Below are 24235 nucleotides of genomic sequence, written 5' to 3' on the forward strand. Positions count from 1 at the left end.
TCTGAATAGGCCGGGGGGAGGGGGGTCAGGGCCCATGGGAGGCAAGACAGGTGGAGCTGGGGATGTCACTTGGTGATCCTCGGAGGGAGGGAGGGAGGGAGGGAGGGCTGGGCAGTTAGAATATGTTGTTGTTTTGGGGCCCTCTGAAATTCTTTCTCAAGGGCCTTCTGCCTGTGCTCTTCTGCCCTGGTAGTCGTTTTAGAGACCTTGGGGTTTACTCCTGAGGAAGGGGACTCTTTGGCTTGCCTCTTCCTGCTGCTCTTTGCCCCCGATGGCCCTGCCTCCTCTAATCCTGCATTCGAATCCATAGCTGGATCAGCCATTTCCCCAAACATAAATCAACACCCCAATAAGATAGGCAACGGTCTCACCCGTTTGCTAGCCAGGCGCTCCTGATGCGATCCACCTGGGGTGATCCCGTGTTGCTGGGCACTCCAAATGGCTGCTGTAGAGTTCTCGCTTTTTAAAACATCCGACTTGTTTTCTCTGAGGCTTTTCCGAGCCGCAAAATGGCCACTGATACTCAGTGTGGCCAGGCGATCTGCAGAATGGCCACCAGACTCGCCTGGAACCGCTGTGCGCGAAGTGGCCGGTCGCTTGTCCCTCCGAGTGCCCAGAATCAAGGAGCGCCGTGGGGAAACAGCTGTGGAGCCGTAGCTCGTGAGCTGGCCGATCTGATTGCAAGGCAGGCTTCCTGAGCAAACTTGTGGCCACAGGCAATCAGACGGCTGAGGAGAGGCAGCCAGAGATCAGTTTCGAATTTCCCTCCAATTTGTAGAATAAAGGATTATTTAAGGAACCAATTTAAAGGAACAACAAATTTTTTTGGAAAAATTCACCAATTAGAGATATAATTTAATAATTTGGAGGAGAGATCAATTCTCACAGCCAGTCCAGGTTGGACGGAGTCTGAAACTGGGGAGGAGCCACAAGGGCCCGATGACATCGTAAGTGTAGACTCAGTCCGATTGGTTAATGGACGGAGCATACCCAGTCTGGCTGCTGTCTCTACGATAACAGGAAAATTACCTATTTTTTAGTCTGTTTGTTTTCTCTCATAAATGTATTTCATTCTATCTACAATTTAAGAGCTATGAACAAATTAAGTCTGCATTTGTAGAAGTATGTTAATATATTTTAAATAATAACTATGTTCATTCCAGCAAACTGCAAAATTAGCAATGTTGGCATTCAGGTGGGAAAGGAAAGCAAACTTACCACCCAGCAAGCATTTCCTAGATCAGCTATCTTCACTTTGAGTTTATCTGCATTCTCAGGTTCAAGCGGATTAAGGAGGAAATTTCCAGCAGCAGCTTTTTCTAGACTCAGCATAAACATTAGTTAGCATAACCATCATCCATCCATCCATTCAATTTCTACATTGCCCATCTTATTTAAGTGATTCTGGGCAACTTACAATAAAAAATGCAGTTTAGAGATATTTTTTGACAAAAAAAACTTTGGAACATCTTTCGTAAAATTCATGCCAATGAGATGGTTTAGAAAATAAAATAAACAATGGTTTAGCTATAAACCATAGTGGGAATCAAGCTTGCTTAGACAATCTCCTTAAGCCACAGAATCACCTTCCATTTTTGATTAATTAAACTTAAAGATGATTTATTCAAAACATGTCAAATGGAAATTATGGATTATAAATGGTTTAATGTTAGAAGTACTAACATGTTGTATAAGATCCTTATAAGATTAAACTTATATGGCAAATGCTTAGAAAAAAAATCTATATAACCATGAAATATTAGGATTTTTTAATTAAATGTATATGCCATCCATCTCATACTTTGAGGCAACTCTGAGCATCTTATTGTTACATATTTTTTTAAAAAAAGAATATTCTCCTTGAAAATAAACAATTTATTTCTGACAAAGAATCAATGTGCTGTACCTTTACTGTTTTCAGAAGACCCGTTATTTTCATTCTCATCTTCTGAAGGAATTTCTGACCTGATGCTTTCTTGTAATTGGATGATCTGCTGTGCATTTAAATACTGTTCCTCACATGTGGGTTCCTGACAAACCATTGAATCCAGAACCTCTGAAATTAAGGGTACAGGAAGCTGTGATATTGTTTCCTGTATTAGGTTCTCTGAACCACCATTGCTTTGGCTATAAGCACTGCTCTTTTCCTCCTGCTCTTGAGAAGGGCCGGTGAAATCATTGGCATTATGAACGTCATCTTCGAGTTTCACAGACACTTGATTGATGGATTTCGAGAAGGTAGACATTTGCACCAATCCATTGCAATTGATTTCTGTTACACATTTTTCGATTCCCTCCATTAAGCTACTTAGCTCTGAACAAAAAGAGAAAAAGCAGAAACTATGTTTATGGGGCAAGGGAAGAACAGATACAAAAGGAATCACAATGTACCCTGATAAGGGGCAACTGGAAATATAGGCCAGTCAATCATTTTAAAAAAATGTTATCACTGCTGCTGATATCCCATCTTTTTTTCCCAAGATGGCATAAATAACACATCCTCTCATCGTTTTTCTCCATCACCATCCTCTGAGATAGTTTGGGCCCAGAGATAATGATGGTATGAACATTACTTAATTTAAACATCTATTATACATATTAGGAAATTTTTATTTACCCAATTAAATTTTTTTTCAGTCCAAATGTCTTGAAACTTTTATCAATTCAAATCTCTATTTTTAAGACCTGCTCAGCTTCAAAGAATGCAGGATTAGAGTAGTAAGTTGATCCAAAACATTTTTTCCTAGAGATCAGTACCTGTCTTTGCTGACAGTCCCTCATCTGGGGGACTCTCTTTTAAAATTAGCTCAACTGGCCTCTCCACTTCTTGTTGTTCTTCTGACTCAATTTGCAGAGGATTTGTTTCCTTCTCCATCTCTTCAATTTCTTGTATTCGCTTCTCCAACAGTTCCGCTTGTCGTTTCTGCTTTTTTTTCAATTTCTTTTTCTTATTTTTGGACATTTTGTCAGCCTAAGAGATAAATGCAAATCTGCTAACTTCTATGAGTCTACTTTATTGCAATAATAATTTAGTAGGCATTTTTCCAAACTCATATAAATAATAAAATTGAAATTCCTTACCAATCTTTAAAGGGAGATTCTACATACACTGACAACTAGTAATGGCTAGTAAGAAATATCACTGGGTTCAACAGAACATACTTCCATCTAAAGAGCCGTCATTTGGATTATAAAGTTCAGCTTTATTTCAATCTTTCTCCTGTTCTCATCATTTCATCGTTCACTGCTTACACAACTAAGGATGTGCACACACGTGCTCACTCACTGCTTGCGTGAGAATGCGCATGTAGGTGCGCTCACCCGCCCCCTCTGCAGCCCAATCCTGAAAAGCTCAAGGCCCAGTAGTGGGCCCTGGCCTGTGGATCCCTGGTTTAATGCCACCATTTCAAGTATTAACAGTTTTCATTAAAAGTTGAAAATTACAAAACTGTTAATTTGTATCACTATTTCTTGGTTTGTGAAGTGCCAATTCTCCCTAATGCTTTACCATCTTCTATATGCCAGTGATTACATGTAGAACTATTATTTGTTCGTGAAGTAAAAATGTTGTAGGGCTGTGCAAAGTTTTGAAGGAATATTTCCACGAGGACTTAAGTGAAATGCTCTTAAAGAAGTAATATGGCCTCGTTGCTTTAAAGAACGAAGTTGCTTTATTTCTTGACAACATATTGCTGACCTTCTCCAGCAAAATCTCATCAAAGCTGGGGCAGAAGCTTCTCTTGGCTTTAGTAAGTGACAGCACAAAAAGAGCTTCATGACAAGAAAAAGTGCTAAAATGAAATCCACTACCTCTTTGCATGGCCCAAATCTTTTAACTCTATCATCTAAGTATAAAAAGCAGAAATAATCAAACTTACTGGTTTGGGCTGTGGTGCAGTACTCACTGTGAAATAGAGCAAAAGCAGCATTAGCATGTTTCTATCCTAGGAGCAACGATGCAGTACAAGTTGCACAATACACGCATCTTTATTAAGCAGAATATTATTTCTATTAAGATGCCAGCAGCATAGAATGTGTGTTTATGTAGATATTCACATTAAAATGTAACCCTTCAGGAATGGGTTATCCTATTGTAAGCCTCTCAGAATCAGCTCAAACCACGCGATGGGCAGCAAATAATACTATTATCATAGCTCTTCACACAATCAGCCAGATGTTCAGATTGGAGCTAGCATTTTTAATCCACCTATCCTACTATCCAAAGACCTAGGATAGGCAGATGTGGGAATTTAATGGTGTAAAAGATATCGTCCTCAGAACAGCTTACATCCTGTGACAATATTTTTTAACACTATCAAACATCCACATCTGCCTATCTTAGGTCCTTGGGAAGGACTCGATAGGTGGATAAAAATGCCAAATTCAGTTTGAACATCTGGCTGATTCTGTGACAAGCAATAACGATGGTTCATCTCTAAAACATTAATGTTCTTTGAGAGAAAATTTCCCAAAATTTTGATACAATGGAATTTTCCTCAATTTTTTCAGAGAAAAACAAATTTGTGGAAAAGGCTGAAATATTCTATTTATCATTTTTTTAAATGTCACATACTTTTTTGATGTTCTCAAAATAGGTAAGCAAAGCCAGATTAGTGCTTGAATAGGAGGTCCATCAAATGAAGCTCCTTAACCAACTAGAACAACATGCCTATCCTTGGGAACCTGATGAGGAGAGGCAGCCCTCAGATAACCTGGCTTTAAAAGTCATATCTAGCTCTTTGACAGTCTTCAAGGGCAATCGAACACAAGAGTATATTACAGCAATCCATTTGGGAGGTGATCAGGGCATGAGTGACTAAGAGAACAGAAGTGAAAAGAAGAAGTCATAAAAAATACTTCTGACTTACAACCCTAAAGGGAAAGTTCCATTAGGGTCCTACTATAAAGACTACCTATATTGCCATTAAAAAAAAAGATTTAAATGAAACCGGTGTCATATTTGCATTTAACCACCTAAAATTACTAATGAAGTTTAAAAATCTAATCTTTCACATTTACAACAATTTTCTTCCTGAGCTCTTTTTTATAAAACATATTCATTTTATAAACAAACTGAAATATTCAATATTATTTATTTCAACAATTTATATTCTTCAGTTTGGGCTCTTAACAGAACCAATTAGATCACCAACACTTGCCCTCCGTCTTCCCATTGGAAAAACCACGCCAAAAAAGAATTGAGAAGATTAATGAGAATAGTTGAGGTTGTCATGAGAATGAGCCAAATTTGAAATGAAAATAACCGGGAAGCGCAAACCTGCAGAGCCAGAAGGCGGAGGGGCTCCAGATCTTTGCCACTCTGTAGCTTCTGCAGCTAGTTTACGGACGTACTGGTCATTAACACACAGCAAAATGTTTTCTGGTTTAATATCAGTATGGATAATCCGGCATTTAGCATGCAAATAATCCAGACCTTGCAAGACCTGCAAAACACAAAAGATAAAAGAAATCAAGTACTCAGGTTGTATACAACATAGTACATTTAATGGAATACTAAAGAGACAGAGTTTAATCAAGGTAATCTCCTTTGAATCAAGCTTAATTTCTAATTGATTTCATGTACATAACTATTCAATTTAAGGGCAACAATAGAAATAATTTCCTCTTTGCCTTCCTCCGAGATACTTTTAAACACATCTGTTCAAAAAGCACACACTTATACTGTAACTGACCTCCTTTGCTTTTCACTTCCTATTAATTCACACGATTCTTCCTTACAGAAGAGATGGCATACTAACAGATAACTCGGATCTCAATGCTGCATGTCAGAATATTGCAGTGAGGTCTCTGGTCTGTCCTAGTGAGATATTCCATTTCCCTTGATTTTTTCTACACAAAGCTACTTAGCTATAGTCCTGCAGCCGTGCTTTGCAAAAAAGGAACAACAATTTCAACCTGAGATAAAATTATAACTCAGAAGTATCCTCCGACACTTTGGTTGGGTCCCATTAAGTTTCCTATCCACTTTACTTCTATAATATTTTTTTACTGCAATTTATATGTAGCTCAATTCGAAGAAGTCTGAAAGCAGCTTACAAAGAATGCAGGAATTAAATTTATTTATTTAACAAAATGCATATGGCTGCCCAACTCACTCTCAGTAATTCCAGGCAGCTTTCAAAGATGAAACAAGATCAGTCTTACAAAGCCTCCCGAGGCTTCCCATAATAGCCAGGTTTGAGCAGCTTTTCTCAGTGCCAACAGGGTTAATGCTGACCTCAGTCCAAAGGTGAGAGATAGAGACAGAAAAGACACAATCCTGTTGTCCCTGATAACAACAAACCATCAGAAATGGAATCTGAATAGTGCCCTCCTTACATCTTATAGGATGGGGAGGTATGTTTGAAAGAAAAGTTCTGCAGGTATATTCAGATTCCAAGCAATGTAAGGCTCTAAAAGTGAAAACTAGCATTCTAAATTGTTCATTTAGAAGACAAACGCCAACCAGTACAACTTTAGTAGTATTGAGTCTAAGTAAATTGAGAAATACCCTTAACTACTCCAGTCACTTTATCTGGGACCTACTGTACCTTCTTGATGGTCTTCAGGTCAAATACATCTACAGTGAATAGCAACAGCCCAACTGAAAGGACACCAAAGTAGCTTTATGGCCCCTGGATACAGAAATAGCCTTGATTTCTGTACACAAGAAGAAATTGCACAAAGACTCTCCTAGCCAATAATTGCTACCTGCTTCTTGAGAAGTTCTAAGTCAAGAGGATCCCAAATTACAAACCAGTTCAGTCAGGGAGAATGCGACTCCATCCAGAAGTGAAAACACAATACTAACAGTTATTAAAGGCAATAATAAAATTATTATGCTCTTTATTGATTCAAACAAATTACTGATTATTAATTACAAGCAGACTAGTATTTCATCCTAGGATTCAATAGTAGTAGAATCATTGCACAAATTAGGCTATTTTTCTATCAGTGAAATATATCAATGAATAGTCATATCAAAGAGCATCTCCAGCCAAAAGACCCATCAGCACACAGGCACATACCCACCAGCACCTTCCTTTCCAAGCTTCCCCATGCTTGCATGCCTGCACCCTCTTTCCCCAGCCTCCTTCACTGTGGCCGCTTTCCCTAGACTCCCTGAATTTGTGCTGTACTACAGGAACCACAACTCCATATAGCCTTGTTGGATCTCCCCCAACACCCCACGACATCTCCACATTATTTGACCGGGACTCCCTGTGCTTCCTGCTTAACAATGAACTTGTCTTGGGGTTACAAGAACAACAAAGAATGTTTGGGTTGCCATCACTAATTGATGAGGCCATGTGATGTCATGCTTTATAATCATATTGTTTAGCAATGGCAATGGCAATGGCAATGCCAAATGCCAGTGTAACTAGAGAACTATCTGTATCTCACCCATTCAAGAGCATGTTTTGCTAATAAACCCTGAAGATGAAAGTATTTCTAACAAATTTTAAAAGCAAAATTAGTACTGAAATATATGAAAGAGATATGAAACTTGCCTGAAGGATGATTTGTTTTACACAAAGTAGTGGAAGCCCCTGATAATTTGATTTGATGATCCATTTCAGAAGATGGTGCCCTAATACTTCAAATACCATACAAATATCTGAGATGAGTCAAGGGTGAATTTCTAGACTATTCCAATAATGACATTTCTCTTGAAATTTTGTATTAGTATTCTTTTTATCTGCATTAACTTCTTTACAGCATCTTTAATGCTTATAGTATTGTGACTGAATGCTATCAGAAAACATGAGTGATGGTACAATATTAATAGATTTATAGACCATTCCATATTTGAACGTAGAGATTATGCAGCACATTAGAACCATGTGGGATGAAATTATTGATTTTTTAAGCTTCCAATACAAAAGTAAACTCCTGAAAGGAATTTGACTTTTTCCCCAGTTTAAAAAAGCTATACATCTTTAAAAAAAAAGTACAGTGGCTTCTAACAAGCATGTCGGCATAGTTGGATAAGCTTGGGATGTAAGTACTAATAATTCTGCTATTATACACCACAGCAAAGTCAAAGTTGCAATGGCTGAACAATGGACAGAAATTAATGTTACAATACATTAAATGCTATATAAATTTATCGTTTGAACCCATGCTTTGTGATCTGTTCTATGAAAAGGATACGGGAACCATTAATTCCTGAGATTTTGAAGTCGTCTAAAAGCTGAACTACTCTGTCTCGATTTGGATCATCTGGGTCAGTGTTGCGGACCTATATAAAAGAGAGGAGAATCAAATGACAGAAGAAAATGAGTACAGGAAGATCCCTCCAAACCTTCTAAGAATTTTTCCAGCTCCTCTTACTGCTTTTTAAAGAGTTGCATCATTAAATGCATCATTTCTGATTGTCTTGTTTCTGATTTCTGATTGTCTTAAGAAAGCTACATTCTCACATTAGCACTTCTTTTTTTTAATATGCCAGCTTTTTTTAAAAAAAAGCATATAACCAAATTATCTGGTCTTAGACAATAAATTCATATTCCATCCCATGAAATTGCCATTCAACCCCTTTATAAAATTATCCTGAAAACATACTATTAGAGAATGTTAATGGCATCTGAAGATGATGACATGGGCAGAATATCAACATTTCCCACTCTCAAGAATCATTGTAACTAAATCCAACCACATTTTAAGCACACAAAAACTGAAATTTCTCTTATTGCCTACATCTGAAAGGAAACAGGCACATGCAAGGCTAGCCAGCTGTGACAAACAGTGCTTCTTTTCACAACTTTTGAAAAACAGATCTGAAAGAACCACCAACCACATCCTGTCTTAAGAATTATAACTTTGAAGCTATATTGTAATAATTTGCTTTTGTATACTCACAGATTTTAGCAATTTAATTTCATCCAAAGCTGTTTCTGTGTAATGTTCAGCACTCTTCACAACTTTCATTGCCACAAACCTCTTCCCCCTAATGGACACAAAGTTTAATTTCAAACTGTTCTTAGGAACCACATAATGCTGACAGATAAAAATATGAGAGCTCAGAACTATGTCCTATGGGTGATGAGCGTGTGCAGAGGGTGATTGGAGAGACCTTTCTCTAATTCAGCAGCCCCCAACCTTTTGGGCATCAGGGACTGGTTCTGTAGAGAGAGGTTCTTTCGCAGACCGGATGCTTCCTGCATCTCACGAATGGGGCTCCACTTGTTTGCGCGGACCAGTTTCTGGTATACTATGGATTGGTGCCAGTCCACAGACGGGGTATTGGGGACCCTTGCTCTAGATCTTTCTTGAACTAAGTATCATCCCCAAAGACTATGAAACACAACCATGAACAAATGATTCAAAGGGATGAAACATGAATCCTGACAAAATACATTTGATCATTATATCCGTATCACTGTTTATAAGTGCAGTAGGAATGCTCTGGATTTCAAAACAATAGAATAAAAATAAAAAATGCTGTTTATCTATAACAGTTGTTGAACAATGAACAGAAACTCCAACCAAAGAACAAAGACTTACTGGATGTCCCACGATAACCATACTGTTGAGAAGTGTCCCCATCCCAGTTTTCGGATTACATGGTATCTTCCATTGAACAGATCTCCTATTTTTACTAGATGATAGCCACCTACAAAACGTATAATGAATTATTAAATCAACAGAGTTACATTGAGGTTATGTTATAACTTTAACAGAAAGTTAAATTTATTTGCATAACTTTATACAGACTCCAATGCAGACAACTCATAAAATTTTACAACATAAAAACCAATAAATCAAGCTAAATTAATACAATACTTCATTTTAATAAATCATCATATGTAACTGAAGGACTCCTGAGTATAATGAAGTGAGTGGCAGGCCTGGCCTTCAGTGCCATAGTAGTTTTGCATTCACTGGTGAATGACTGAGATTGGGGAGGGCAGATGGGGCCAATTGCAGTGCTCGTGCTGTCACTCAAAAGAGCAGGTGGATTGCTAAGCACCCAAATTTTCATACATGACTGCGGGTAGGGGGATGCACTGCAATGGCCATAAGGTCAAGTACCGGTCATGTCCCTTTGTTCACCACCATTGTTAATTTTAAATAGTTGCCGAACAAATGAACGTTAAGCAAGGACTACCTATATTTTATTGAGAGAGGCTAAATACTGGATTCATGTAACCGGAATTACCATTAACAGATATTCCATAATTAGTAGATTTTAAAAATACTTTTTCACTGAAAAGGAAGAAATGCATTTCAGTGGAAGAAATGTTTAATCTTTGCTATATCATGTATCACAGAAGTGCTTATATTAGTAGTATTAAATATATTTACATAGTAATTTGAACACAAATAATTCTACCATCTTGACAATATTTAATACATTTTCTAACTGTAGGCCTTTTTTCTATGTGGTGACTGAGATTCCCATGAGTCCCTCTGCCTTTCCCACTAACTGGAAGGCAAATCAGGAAACATTAGGCATGTGGGCATTTACTTCTATCAAACATTTAAAGGCTATTGCCTTTTTTCATTTTCTGGGCTACTGAACCATTTCTTTAACTATGTATTACTTCTAAAATGTTCATGTTTATTAAATTATTTTTTCCTTTTCTAGTACCTTATAGTATAGTTTTAATGAAAGCTTTATGACATGGTTCTAAAACTTTGTGGCACTATGATTTCCTAAATTACTTCTAGCATTAATATTTGTAACCCTTCTGTGAATAAAAGTAATTATTTCATTGAGATATCTTCTGACAGTAATTGAATTTTAAGTGTGCAAGAAGCTGGAGCCCTTTTTGCTTGCATAAATGTGATTGTGCAATTTCCTAGGCCTGTTGTTTTCACCAGGTAGACCTAGAATAAATTCACACTGCAAACCAGTTTTGTATACACAAAACACTGTGCACTTAGTCAGACTACACTCCAAGCTTTCATTCAAAGTGTGTCCAAACAAACTAGTTGTCACCCTGACCAAGCAGAGAGTAAAGTCTGAGTCTTGTTGTCCATCAAAGGGCAATAGCAGCTCCTTCTGCAATTTGTGAACCATTTAAATACTTATTTATTTAAATTTAATTTATTTCAAGTGCGCCTTTATTTTTATAAATCGCTTAAGGCAGAGAGCATACCAAACTCCTTACTGCCCTTTTTTCCCACAACAACAACCCTGTGAGGTGAGTTGGGCTAAGAGAGAGTGACTAACTCAAAATTACCTAGCTGACTTTCATGCCTAAGCTATATTAGGTATATAAAGTATACCTGAAACAACCACATACCTTCATCTTGAAGTTATGATATTAAATTGTTTAACAAAGACATACCTTAGTATATAACTGCTCTTATTATAAACAGTTTTAAATATTTTAAGCCATGATTTCATCTCAATTAAGTGGATCCTTGTTTTCCTTTAAGAGCAAATTCATAATGTGACTTATGCAAAGGTTTCATCAAGTCATAATATTAGCCTAGTGTTATTGGCCTAAAACAAACACACTGAAAATGTAGAAAATATAGAACTGTAATTGCGTACCTTTGCAATAATCATTGGGATCTTCTTGCTCATCATCATCTGATCCCAGTATTTCTTCTTCTTGCTCAGGAAGGTCATTCTCTGCATGGGCAGTAGGGCCACGATGTTGAGTTTCAGGCCTAAGATACAGCATGAATGTTTCAGTTGTACGTTTATAAGGAGAGGAATAAAGAATAAATAAGGACTAAGATGCTGTTTAAAGATAAGGCTGGATATATCAATAGTCCTCTTTTTTTAAAAAAAAAAAGTCAGATCTCATGTTATGAGTGTCTATAGTAAACTACATTTATGATTCAAAACATTGTGCAGTAATTTTGCAGAGAATACAAACCTTTTCAGACCCGCCCACTTCTGAAAACAAGCCTTTTGGTATCATTCCCAGTTTGTTTCCCTAAATTTGGGTTTACTTTAGAGATTCTCTGAGCACTAGACAGGATTTTCATTGAAGGCATATTGCAGATATAAAGTAAAAATCCTCTATCACTTATCTAGTGATCGGCAAAGTTTTTTTAATTTTTTTTTTATTTTGGCACACCCAATTCTAGATTGATCCTGGGCAGCTCACAATTTAAACCAGAATTTAGATACAGTAAGATAGATTTAAAAAAAAAACACACAGAGAGGAATATCACAATGACAGTCCAGACAAAAACATCAGCAATGAAACAATCATAACAAAAACTCCTAACAAAGGAGTGTCACATACATCCTCACCTCAAGGTCTGAGAGAACAACTACAGGTAGGTCTTGAAGGCGTTCCTGAACACCTCCAGAATGAGAGCTGTCCAGATCTTGGGAGGGCGGGGAGGGGGAGGAATGACTCAGGAGATTCATAAACTAATCTGTTCTAAACTATTTTCCAGTTTTGTATCAAGAGTCACTCCCGTTAGCATAGGCGCTCACTGGCATTTTTTACAAGAAATGGATGGCTTCAACCAGAATGAAAACCTAATTTTACCATAGATTGGCATCAATTCTAGAACATGCTCTTGGCTGGGCATAGCTGTAAAAAGACAGTGTGTAGAAGCCCACATGACTCTCAAAATTACCAGAAAGCCATTACATATAAAGTTCTACAATGTCTACCACTTTGAGAATGCATCAGAAAGGAAGACTGGAAATACCTAATGAATATATGATGAGTATTATTCTTAAATAAATTAAGATGAGAAAAAGAGTGCATACTTGGTTGGCCATTTAAATCATCTATATTATAAACTATTTATTTAGCCACAGTTTTACCACAATGGTTTTAATCAATTGATTTTCAAAAATGATCTTATTATTAATTTCATTTTATATATCCTCAGCCAGAAGTGGTATTCTGCCAGTTCGCCCAGGTTTGGGCGAATCGGTAGTGGCGCTGGCGGCGTGAGGCTCCGCCCACCTGCTTAGACATTATCACGGACGCTCTGTGCATGTGCAGAAGTGCCGCTCGTGAACTCCTAGTTCTGAACCGGTAGCGAAAATAAGAGAAAACCATTACTGCCCTCAGCCCACAAAAAAGAGAATTTAGAGCCGGTTCAGACATTATATTAAATAATCTAATTAAAGAATGGAAACAAGGAAAGCAAATTGGTGAACAGAATAGTTAACAAATACATGTTAAGAAACTGCCTGAGGCATCTTGCTGAAAATATAGTGAGGACTAAGTATAAATATGCTGTCAAATGGCTTAAATCTATAACCACTGAATTATTATTTCATTTATCCTGACTTTTAAATCTATTTTGGCTTATTGTTAAACTTAAGATGGTGAACATACTTAATACTTCCAACTTCTATTTTCCCCCATGGCAACAACTAATAAGGTAGGTTGAGCTAAGGGTGTCACCCAGCCAGCTTTCATGCCTAAGGGATGTCTGGAACTCAAAGTCTCCTGGTAAGCATCTTAACTCCACACCAACACCAAACTGGCTCTCAATATCAATCTCAGCATCAATATTTAAATTAGCGATATGAGCTGCAAATTATACCAATGTCACATTATCAACAAATACAACTGTACTTTATATAGTTCTTATATTACAAGGTTCTATCTAGAGGTCATGAGGGAAATTCTATTTTGGGGAGCAAATTTCTATACTTGCAAATGCCAATTCAGAAGAAAAGGGAGTTTCGACTACATAAATCAGATAGTGAAGTATGGTTCAAGAATGTGGTTTTGCCATCCATCCTGTGTATCCTTTTCAGGCAATTCTCTAACGTTGTAATATTTATGAATTACATCATTAATTTTCATGCTTCTCAGAATTACTAGAATTAATAATTAATAATTCCTAGACTAGGAATGCTGGCTCCAAATGCTTGCAGAGAAAGCTGCTTGCTGGTGGAATCAATACAAATGAAAAATTCTGGGAGTCTGAATTATTTTCTGTAGAATCTCCTTATACTAGTAGTCCTCGACTTATGATTGCAATGGAGTTAGTTATTAAAGTGAATTATGTGGTCATTAAGTGAATCTGGCTTCCCCTATTGACTTTGCTTGTCAGAAACCAGCTGATAAGGTTACAGATGATAATCACATGACCCCAGCATAATGCAACAGTTATAAATACATGCCAGTTATCAAGTGCCCGTATTTTGATCTCATAACATGGGGATGCCGTAAAGGACATAACTGTGAAAAATGATCATAAGTTACTTTTTATGTAACTTCGAATGGTCACTAAACAAGGACTACCTGTAGTGACTTTGGTTCATTTCAGTTACCTTACTGCAGATTATGCCTGCAAATTCAAACACTGATCTGAATTCATTCAGGTCACAAAGGCAACCCAATTTGCTGCTCCAAAGCAAACTGTACACCCTATTTATTTGCCTTGACAAAGCAATTTGTTTGACCTGATATCATTACAGGCTTACACTGGAGGAGAAATCTCCTGTAAGCCTTTTTCTACCAAACCAAGCAACTTTGGCATTGCCTGAAATCTTCCTAACATTACCCTACCAAGAAGATCTCCACATATCTTCAGTGATGCACACTGAATACTTTGGCCAGGGTGATTTATTTTCTCAAATGCATTGCCTGAAGGGCTTCCTGGATGGCCATGAAAACGGCTTTTCCCAACAGGACTCCCCAAAGGCTTTGGCCTCATTTCATTTTTGGTCAGCTTCCAATGGAAAAGGCCAGAGGCATGAAGGGATGATGCATCCTTTCATACCATTGAGCTTGCAACTGATGAGTAGCTGGGAGAATCCAGGAACACAACTCTGGAGTATTCTCACCTGCTGACAAAGATCAGAGAAATGCCAACAATGCAAAAGGATGTATGCTGCTGGATTGTCTTAAACATGTATCAGCTATCAAACAGTTGGGGAAGCCCAGGAACATACAATAAACTCTTCCACATTCCTCCCTCTCCCATTCGCTGGCACTGATTAGGAGAAGGCAAGTGATGCAAAAGGTAGGACATCTCACGAGATGGGCAGCTATATAAATATGAATAACTAATTACATAAATAAAAGGATGCACGTCATTAGACTCTCTTGACAGCTTATTAGGAGAAAAGATTTTATGGTGCCATTGGCCAAGCTCAACATGGCCAAATAGTTCTAGCAAGTAGCTCAAGGACATTCCAGCCAAAGGGGAGTCAGCACATGATGTAGTGATTGATTCCATTGCTCAGTCAGGGTATAATCTTTGAATTCTCCAGAACTCACAACTGCCTATCTGAGGAGGCCCCTTAGGTGGTGCTGTAGAAGGATCCTCTCAACCTTTTTCCAGAGTACAACCTCTAAAAGGTGGGAAGTGCTCTGAAGTTAACAGTCAGTTTCATCTTGAAAGTGAAATATTAGTGTTCCTTCTTATATAGACAATGAAAAACAGCACAATAGCAAAACTGACATTGCCTAAATGGATGAAAATCAGGCCTCCCCTAACGAAGAGGGGACCAGATAGTCCATTACATAAGAAAAGAATAGAATTACACAAGTTAAATACTATTTCTCTATATAAGGCTGAGTCTTAAAGCTGTCATTAAAATTCTTGGAATATGATTTAACCTTACTTCAGTACAGAATTATTTATCAAGTTCTCATGGTTTCTTGTGAGCTTGCCTAACAGATTACAGTCCTGCCTGTTGAATGAACTCTCTTGTGAGGGAACCATTGCTGCTTTGTTCAAAACTTCACTGGGAAGCTTTATTCAAATGTTCGTTGGAAAGAAATGGAGCTTCTTACAGCCCTACTGCAGGCACCTTTATGAATCACAGCCTTGAAGAAACTGAATAGAATTCCAGATATGGAACTACTTATCAGGAAGCGCCTCCAATAACATCATTTATTGTGACCAAATGGTGATAAAAGATTAATAAAATACACACATTTCTTACATAGAAATATATCTAGAAATATAAAAGCTTCAAATAATCAAATATTTGGAACTCTCTGATGATGATAATAATTTATACCTATGTAACTATTTTGGTAAAAAAATTCTGAAATATCCAATTCTATATCCATTTATGATTTGGTAAAAAATATTTCCCTATAAGTAATATCTCGATACATTATTAGAACAATGAATAAGCTTTCTTCTATGAAAATTCTTCTCCCTCCTGTGGTTGCAGATTTATTCAAATCTCCTATATAAGGAAAAATAATAAATCTACATAGTAGAAGTAACAGAAATTGAACCCACACAGAGATAAACACAAAATCAAATAATAAACTAGGTAGTTTAATAAGAAATTTGACAGCTAAGAGCAATATAGAAAAGGATAATGAGTAATTCTTGAATCCAGAGATCAAACAAGTAAATAAGATTTATATCCAATTAAAAGCTACACCCATTAGCATAGCTTTTTATTAATTATGCCATAAATATTGTAAAATTGAATTGTTAAGGCACATTGTACTATACTTCAATCAATGATTTAGCTGATGTGGCTTTTGCTAAACCTAAGTAATAATGTTTTAGTCAGAATGCTGTCAGATATTCTACAATCATTTGTTTCTTCAACATGCACAACTTTCCTGTAGCAAGGAAGTTACTAGAAAGTCTCCATAAAGCATTTGGCTGCCTTTGTTCTTCATCTAAAGGAAACTAAAATATCATATCATCTTTGCCTTTAAACATATTAAAACATTACATTTGTAAAATGACAATCATTGTCGGAGAATATAACATAAATCTGAACATATTCAGAGAACTATCCTATTTATTATTCACAAAGAATGTATACTTTTACAATTAATTCTTAACAATGTTCACTGTGATCTTTGTAACTCTTCCTGCCACAACCTTTAAAAATGCATCCAAATTTACTATTGTTATAGGCCAGGAATATAAATCTGCACACACTCTGTAAAATCAAATAATACTGTTCAAAGATTTATTTTAAACAGACTACAAAATCAAAGACAGAATAACCTGCAGATAATTTTGCAGCTATTACACATCAAATTAAAAGCTGATTTACAAGCGGAGACAAAGATATTACAATAATTTCAAAGATTTCGTCTCAAGCACTCTATTTTTGAAAAATTCTGATTCTTGAAATCACATTCACCCTGAGTAAGAAAATGGAGGTGGGGGGAGCTTACCTGCACGAAGCACGCACACCCATTGATGAAGGTACCTCTGAAGATGAATCAACAATTTTCAAAAGAGCCATAAAACCCAAATGGGACACTAGTCCTGGTAATGGGATGCATAAATTGTGAATAGGGTGCTGGCCGTCCCTGAATACAGCAAAGCTTTGTGCAGAAGGAAGAAAAAGCAGACTATGCCTCCACCACCTAGCTGCAGATGTACAACACTGCATTGCAGGTAAACGGCTTCCAACATCAGTGGGGAGGACTAATTTCAGATTTGCTTCCTGCAAAATTTAGCTGTACTTTGGAATGACAGAATATTTATTATATAACGATTTTGTTGTCTAGCTTTTGTAAAAATAAAATAAAGCTTTTAGTTTTCTCCTGAATAATTTACTTCCTTCAAAACTTTTAAAAAATCCACAGTAGATAATTCTGATTACAAGCGAGTTCTGATTACAATATCAGGGAAGGAGAGACATTTTTAAAATCCTAGCAAATGCTTTGTTATTTCTTGCAACTATTCTAACTCTGCCTAGAAGAGAAGATTTTTTCTGGAATGTCACTCAATTTATATAAACTAAATATAACTTGTGGAAACTTGGAACTTATATTGAGAAATTAATAAGCTTAATAGACAGTGAAAATCAGTCCTGACCACATAAAATGTTTATAGCATATTACTTCAGTGAGATCCCAAATCACATGCAAGTCTCAAAAAAGATCTGCTTGCGAAAAATTACAGTATACTTTGCAAGGCATCTGAATAAAAAAATGTATTGGCCCTGAACTTAAACAATATTTAATATTAATTAAATAAATAGTAATCAATTGCTTAATTATTTAAAGATTAAGGGTAATTACAAGAACAATTAAGCAGTGAAACAGCTTGCTTTTAGATGTGGATGCTCCATTAGTGGAAGTTTTCAAGAAGAGATTGGAGATACATTTGTCCAGAATGGTATGGGATCTCCTGCTCAAGCAGGGATTGAACTGGAGAATCTTCAAGGTCCCTTCCAACTTTGTTATTCTATAAGTGCCAGAAATTGAACTATCTACTAACTATAGGACTATCAAACTGGATTCTTCGAGCGCCGGATCAGCATTGTAGTTCTCTTCTGCGAGCCGGCGGCGGCAGGGGGGCAGTGGCGGGTTGGCACGGATGCCTCCTGCAGCAGCCTGCTGGCAAAAAGGGGGTGTAGGGAGTCCACATGCTGTCCTGCTACACCTAATTTTTTCCTTCTATGGCCTCCTGTACTGCTCTGCTGGCGAAAAAGGCTCACGTGGCCTGTTTTTTGGCCTATTTTGGGCACATTTTTCAGGCAGGTTTCAGCCAGCAGAGTGCTTCAGGAAACCATGGAGGGTGAAAACAAGGCGTGGGGGCATGCACGCGACCCATTTTAGCCACCCGAGGAACCGCGGGTGGGTCCTTTGATATTCCAGGCCAGCCCCAATGGCAGGATTTAAGCACCCCGCAGGCCTTGAATTTGACACCCCTGATCTAATATCTATTGCAGTATCTATTTACCACTAATTCCTGGATTACTCTAGTAGACATGAATTTAGGTATATGAATGCTTAACAAGAACCAAACCAAAATATATCAAGAAATACTGTGGAACACATACTCTAACTGTACTATAGAATGCAACTGGAATCTGCTCAAACTACCTAGTTGCCCCCAAGACAGTTAAAAGCCAAGAATGGTAACAATAGCATTGATCAATTTGCCAAAGTATATCATGTCTAGGTCTGAATACACACCACAAATACTCTGTCAATCTTTCTAACCCTTTCTAGTCCTCAACTTACAACCATTCATTTAACAATTTTTTCAAAGTTATGATGGGGCTGAAAAATGACTTCCTGGCAACTGTCTATGGAGATTCTCAGTCATCCAGATCATAGTTGCCCCATAGGTGCTTTTTTAGGAGGCACTTGTACTTTCTTGTTTTTCTTTGAGGACGTTTCGCTTCTGATCCAAGAAGATTCTTTATCTCTGACTGGATGGTTCTCTGATCCTTCCATTCCCCACCATCCAGTCACAGATGAAGAACCTTCTTGGATCAGAAGCGAAACATATTCAAACAAGAAAATCCAGTTGCCTCCTGAAAAAGCACCTTTGGGACTCCTGGCAACTGCCTCGAATTTATGACAGTTGCAGATCACACAGTCACATGATTATCATTTGCGACCTTCCCAGCCAGCTTCCAACAAGCAAAGGGAAGCCATCAGGGAAGGTCACAAGTCATGGTCACCTGATGTTTCCCTTAGGAATTATGGTGATTTGCTTAATGACTAGAGCAAAAATGTTGTGTGAATACCCAAACAATGCAAATTCAAATATAATCCATAATTCCCGTCAGTTAGGCTTAGGCTTAGGGTTAACATCAAGATTTTACAGCAGAGCCTTGTTTAATGACCACTCCGCAATAGTTTGAACTTGAAAGATGAGCGTATTTTGTACTTTAATAATGACAATTAGATTAGAAGGCAATTTATAAGGGATTCCATACATGTAATCCTGTACATGTATATAGATACGTATACTATATACTACACACACACACTCATACGTGCCACTTGCATCAAATGTGTGACCCTCTTTCCAGAAAATAAACTCCACAAGACTTTGTCTTTATCAAACATCACGCACAGCACTACAATTTACTGATGACCATTTGCTCAAATATGAGCGAGGCCTAATTGCACAGAAGGAAATTTTCCAAAGTTAGTTCTTTTTTTTCTTTTAGAAGACAGATAAATAGCAAAAATATGTGTGGGCAGGCAGAGCAATTCTGTGCCTTATTAGCTATTTGAAAATATAAAAATATTTTAAATATTTCTATCAAATTAATCACTATGTTTCAAGTGTCTTTCAGAGATCCTCCCAATTTTTACATAATAAAACACTGCACAAGGTAATTTCACAATTATTGTTTAAAACAAATTCTCATAGTATAAACTTGTTTCTGCTACAAAGAAGCTTATCTGTAAACAGAACAATCATTTTAAAGAATTACCACATTTTTAAAACTGAATATTAAAAAAGCCAAAAATGGACAAAAACCCTACGCATACATTAGGGTCAAAATATATTCAATATTTTAAGAGATTTTTAAAAAGCAAAATTCTGACAAGTGATTTCTGACAATTTTATGGAGGCTGCATGTCCAAGTAGTTTTTAAACCATAAAAGCAGTTTTGTCACTGTTTTCTGATTTCCTTTTTTCCCTTTTCTAGCATAGCCATCTGGTATTCCTTCACAGTCTCCCATCCAAGTAGTAATCGGGTCCAAGCCTGCTTAACGAAAACCCAAATATTTCTATTCCTTTTGATAAACTCTTCTGAATAAACAAATAAAAATGAGCAGAAACTACTCTGTTGATGCCTATTAATGATTTATAGCTTTTCCCACAAAATCAAGCAACATTTTACTAAGGCTCAAAGACTGATTGTAATTTCTATTTCTACAAATTACCACATGCATCCTAAAGGTGTATTAAATGTTGTAAACCAAAAAAGCTATTTTAAAGTTCCAACCACAGAACAAATTACTATAGTTCTGTCCAAGGACTTTTGAATATGTCCAAGTTGCATGACTCATTCTTCTGTTTAAATTCCTCTAAATCACAGAAACTTGGAGAAAGCATTAACCAAATTCATCCCTGTTAGCGATTGCCTGGATAAGTTAAAGGGGTACAGAAGTATGATAGTAAAGGGGAAAAAATAAAATAAAAACAAAGATAAAAAGTAATGCTGGATGACTTCATTGATTATAATATCATGGTGTTATCACTACATTATGCACTTGCTTTTCGTGCAGGCTGTCAAATGCAAAACTATATACTATTTGTGCATTACAATTCTTACTGTTATGATTCTGTAGTTTCAGAATGCCAAATGTCAGGATTATGTTTTATATACATACAATTGGAAACATCTTCAAAAGAATAGCTGAAAAAGTGCATTTTTGCTTTTGTTGTTTGTGAAGTGCAGTAAATAGACCTCATTGCTGTTGCTTCTTTGCAGAGCTCATTTGAGAAGGTAAATGTGCACAGTCCAGAGTATTTTATATTCTACATTAACATTATACGAGAATGTGTGTGTGTTTGTGTATGTATATTTATACATACATATATTTATATATATATATATGTATGTAAATATCTCTATTTCTCTTACATATATATATACAGTGTGTGTGTGTGTGTGTGTGTGTGTATGTATGTATGTATATATATATATATATATATATATATATATATATATATATATATATATATATATATATATATATATATATATATATATATTTGTAGATTTTTCACGGGTGTAGGTCTTGCTGGTCTTGTTGTATTTGGGTCTTTTCCCGCGTAAGATTGAGATTGTCTTGGCAACGTTTCAGCAAGGTCTCACGAGTTGCCAAGACAATCTCAATCTTATACGGGAAAAGACCCGAATACAAGACCAGCATATATATATGTGTGTGTGTGTGTGTGTGTGTGTGTGTGTGTGTGTGTGTATGTATATGTATGTATATACACATTATATGGACCTTAATGGAATTTAGATGCAACAATCTGTCCATATCTAGTCACCATTTCCCATACGTCTGATATATGGTAACTGCAAATGCCTAATGACTCACCCCAATTTCATGTACATATATTGATACATTGCTTTGCTTTGATGGACATCTTTTCACCTTATTAGTGCAGTAAATTAAAGGTTTACTCTGTTCATAAGCTTCTAATGACTGCAGTTCTATATGGCTTAGGGCTGAAGCACATTCAGGATTGTCTACTTCAAACAGTATTAGCCTAACCAAGAAAAACTTGTACTTTTCCATTAACATGATATCAGAACAACCCAGGTGGTTTTCTCTGTTATGGAACCCGTGATGTTACGTAAGAAGTTAGACTTGCACTGACCCTAGTGGTTTTCTGGGAGCAAGATAAAAAGGAGCTCGTGAATAGTGTTTTAAGTAGTTAGGACAGGGCTTCTGGGGTTATTTACATATCATTCTGATAACCAATTAATGATACATTTTAATGGTTGCATTTATTACAGTATTATTTGGACCAGGGAATTTTATTCTTTGTAGTCATCAAGAGTCACATGATGGTAACTTCCTTAAAAATAAAAATCCAGTAAGTAAATAAATTAGTGTGCAATAGGCTTACATACTTGCCAGTGTGAACATTACAGCCTTAAAATGTTCCACAGGGTATTAAATCGTAGACAGATAATTGAATTTATTTAAATGTAAATAAACAGCACCTCAGCATAAAAGCAATAATTTTCTGCTATTCAATAGTAAGCCTAACTGAAATCTATTGGAAGTTTTAGAAGGTGGGCGCTGAAGGCAAGGTATAAATCAGTACTGTTAAAATGTGGAGTTCCTGCTTTGCCCATGGCTATAAAATGAAGCTTTATAATTAAATTGAACTTACGGGGTACTTACGTTGCATAAAGGAATGCCTTTAACTAAACAACAAGCAAGAAGTGGGTGAGGGGGGGGGGGATGGTGCAAATCCAGAAGGAACTTTAATTATTTCAGATCTCTCAGAGGCAGCAGGTAGGGATTTCCCATAAAGCCCTTAAATGGCTATTATGTCCCAAATAACCACCATGAAAATTAAAGTACAGTAGCAGAATACCCAGGGCTGGCGAAAACATACAATATAAGTCCGGCTCTGTTCTATATGTGATTCAAAAATTCTAGTAGCATTTCTATGATTAATTCCATTAAACTTACTTTAGAAAAATTGATGAATGAATATTAATAGAGATTAAACACATACTTTTAATACACGTACTGGCATAAGGACAGGCTGGTATGAACCGGGGTAATACTGAGTTACACAGAAATGTTTACTAGACTTTTTCCCTTTTATTTCAGTTCAGAATATACAACTTTCAACCATTATCTTCATTTCAAACTCAATGGGGAGCACTTACTTTCTTTGGGCCTTATCCTTCTTGGCTTTGGTCCGTTTCTTTCGGGCTTGCAATGCTAAAACTGAAAAGAGATGGGAAGTAGAAGAAAGCTGAATTAAAAACGGCGCAGAAAGTTTAATTTTTAACATCATCTTTGGTTTACAAATCCTTCAGTAGAGGCACCATTTATTTTCGATTTCAATGATATATGCTTCCGTCATTTTCTTTTTTCCTTCCTTAAGAACGTAACCTAAGTGGAGACAAAGCATCATACTCTCCACCTCGTACGCACAAAGGGGAAAGCTAAGCAGACGCTTAAGTACATCACTGTCAACATACCTGAAAAATGCAACAGGCATCTATTATTAAGTATACTAAAAAGAACCCAGAAACCAGATCATTTAGATCAGAGCAGCAGGTTGAATTCAAATTAAAAGAGGACCAAGAAGAGTAACCTCTTCCTGAGGCGAATTAAGCAAAAGGGGGAGGGGGGAACCGGAGCAAAAAGAAAAGCCCAACGCGCTCACCTTTCCGTTCCATGGCGGCCAGCGACGGCAGCCCCTCTGAGCTCCCGCGCGTGCGCTCTAAAGATGTTCCTTGCGCCTGCGCCGGGCGTGGGCGGGCCGGCCGGCGCGTGCGTACGGCCGGTATCTTCGCGCGCCGTTGTGCGCGCCACCAAATTTCTTCGGCGCCGCTGCTGTCACTTCCTTCGGAGCTGGGACTACTAAGGAAAGCCACGCCCCCCGGCTCTTCCAAGCGCGTACGGCACCGCCCCCTCCTCCTCTGCATGGGAGGTGGAAGCCGCGCGTTAGGCTCCTCGGCCGCCTCCCCCTGTCCCATGTGCGGAGCGCATGCGCTTCCCCCTCCGCAGCCCGCTGTTTTCCCTTTCGGTTTTCGCCGGATTTGGCGGGGTCAGAGAGCGGGGTAAGGGTTAAAAACTCCGCCTAGCGTGCGGTAGCGAGGTGCCGTCGCTAGACAGAGAATTGTGACGTATCCGCCGTCAATTCTGCTTATGGGCGAAGTTTCAAGTCATAGGCACAGCCGACATGACGGTCAAAGGAACAAGAACGCCTTTCTGAGTCCCAGAACGAGCGGTTGTTCCGGCAACTGGTTTCTGATGGGACCCCATCCATAAGCAGGTGGCCGCAGGTCGCAGCGTCCGAAACTGCTGCAGAATTGCGGACCGTTTTGAGACGGCTGTTAGTGGCGTTCCTGGTGTGTTTGGGGATCGACTTTTAACGTGAGATT

At 37.5% G+C, this 24235-nt stretch overlaps 1 protein-coding gene across 1 annotated transcript in view; it reads right to left on the reverse strand.

Moving 5' to 3' along the window:
• The window catches only part of SRPK1 (SRSF protein kinase 1), a gene marked incomplete at its 5' end in the record, with an annotated part of 35309 nt that extends 11482 nt beyond the window's left edge, over positions 1-23827 (reverse strand). The window contains 12 exons of the mRNA XM_081949057.1: positions 1219-1319; positions 1907-2314; positions 2758-2971; positions 3879-3904; positions 5279-5444; positions 7512-7618; positions 8155-8242; positions 8863-8950; positions 9508-9616; positions 11507-11625; positions 23009-23069; positions 23515-23827. Of these exons, the coding sequence (XP_081805183.1) occupies positions 1219-1319; positions 1907-2314; positions 2758-2971; positions 3879-3904; positions 5279-5444; positions 7512-7618; positions 8155-8242; positions 8863-8950; positions 9508-9616; positions 11507-11625; positions 23009-23069; positions 23515-23827 (1800 nt within the window). The remainder of the gene's footprint in view (positions 1-1218; positions 1320-1906; positions 2315-2757; positions 2972-3878; positions 3905-5278; positions 5445-7511; positions 7619-8154; positions 8243-8862; positions 8951-9507; positions 9617-11506; positions 11626-23008; positions 23070-23514) is intronic.
• Positions 23828-24235: the final 408 nt, after the last annotated feature.

The sequence above is a fragment of the Natrix helvetica genome (genome assembly GCF_964273705.1).
Source record: "Natrix helvetica genome assembly, chromosome: 3".
Taxonomy (NCBI): Eukaryota; Metazoa; Chordata; class Lepidosauria; order Squamata; family Natricidae; genus Natrix; species Natrix helvetica.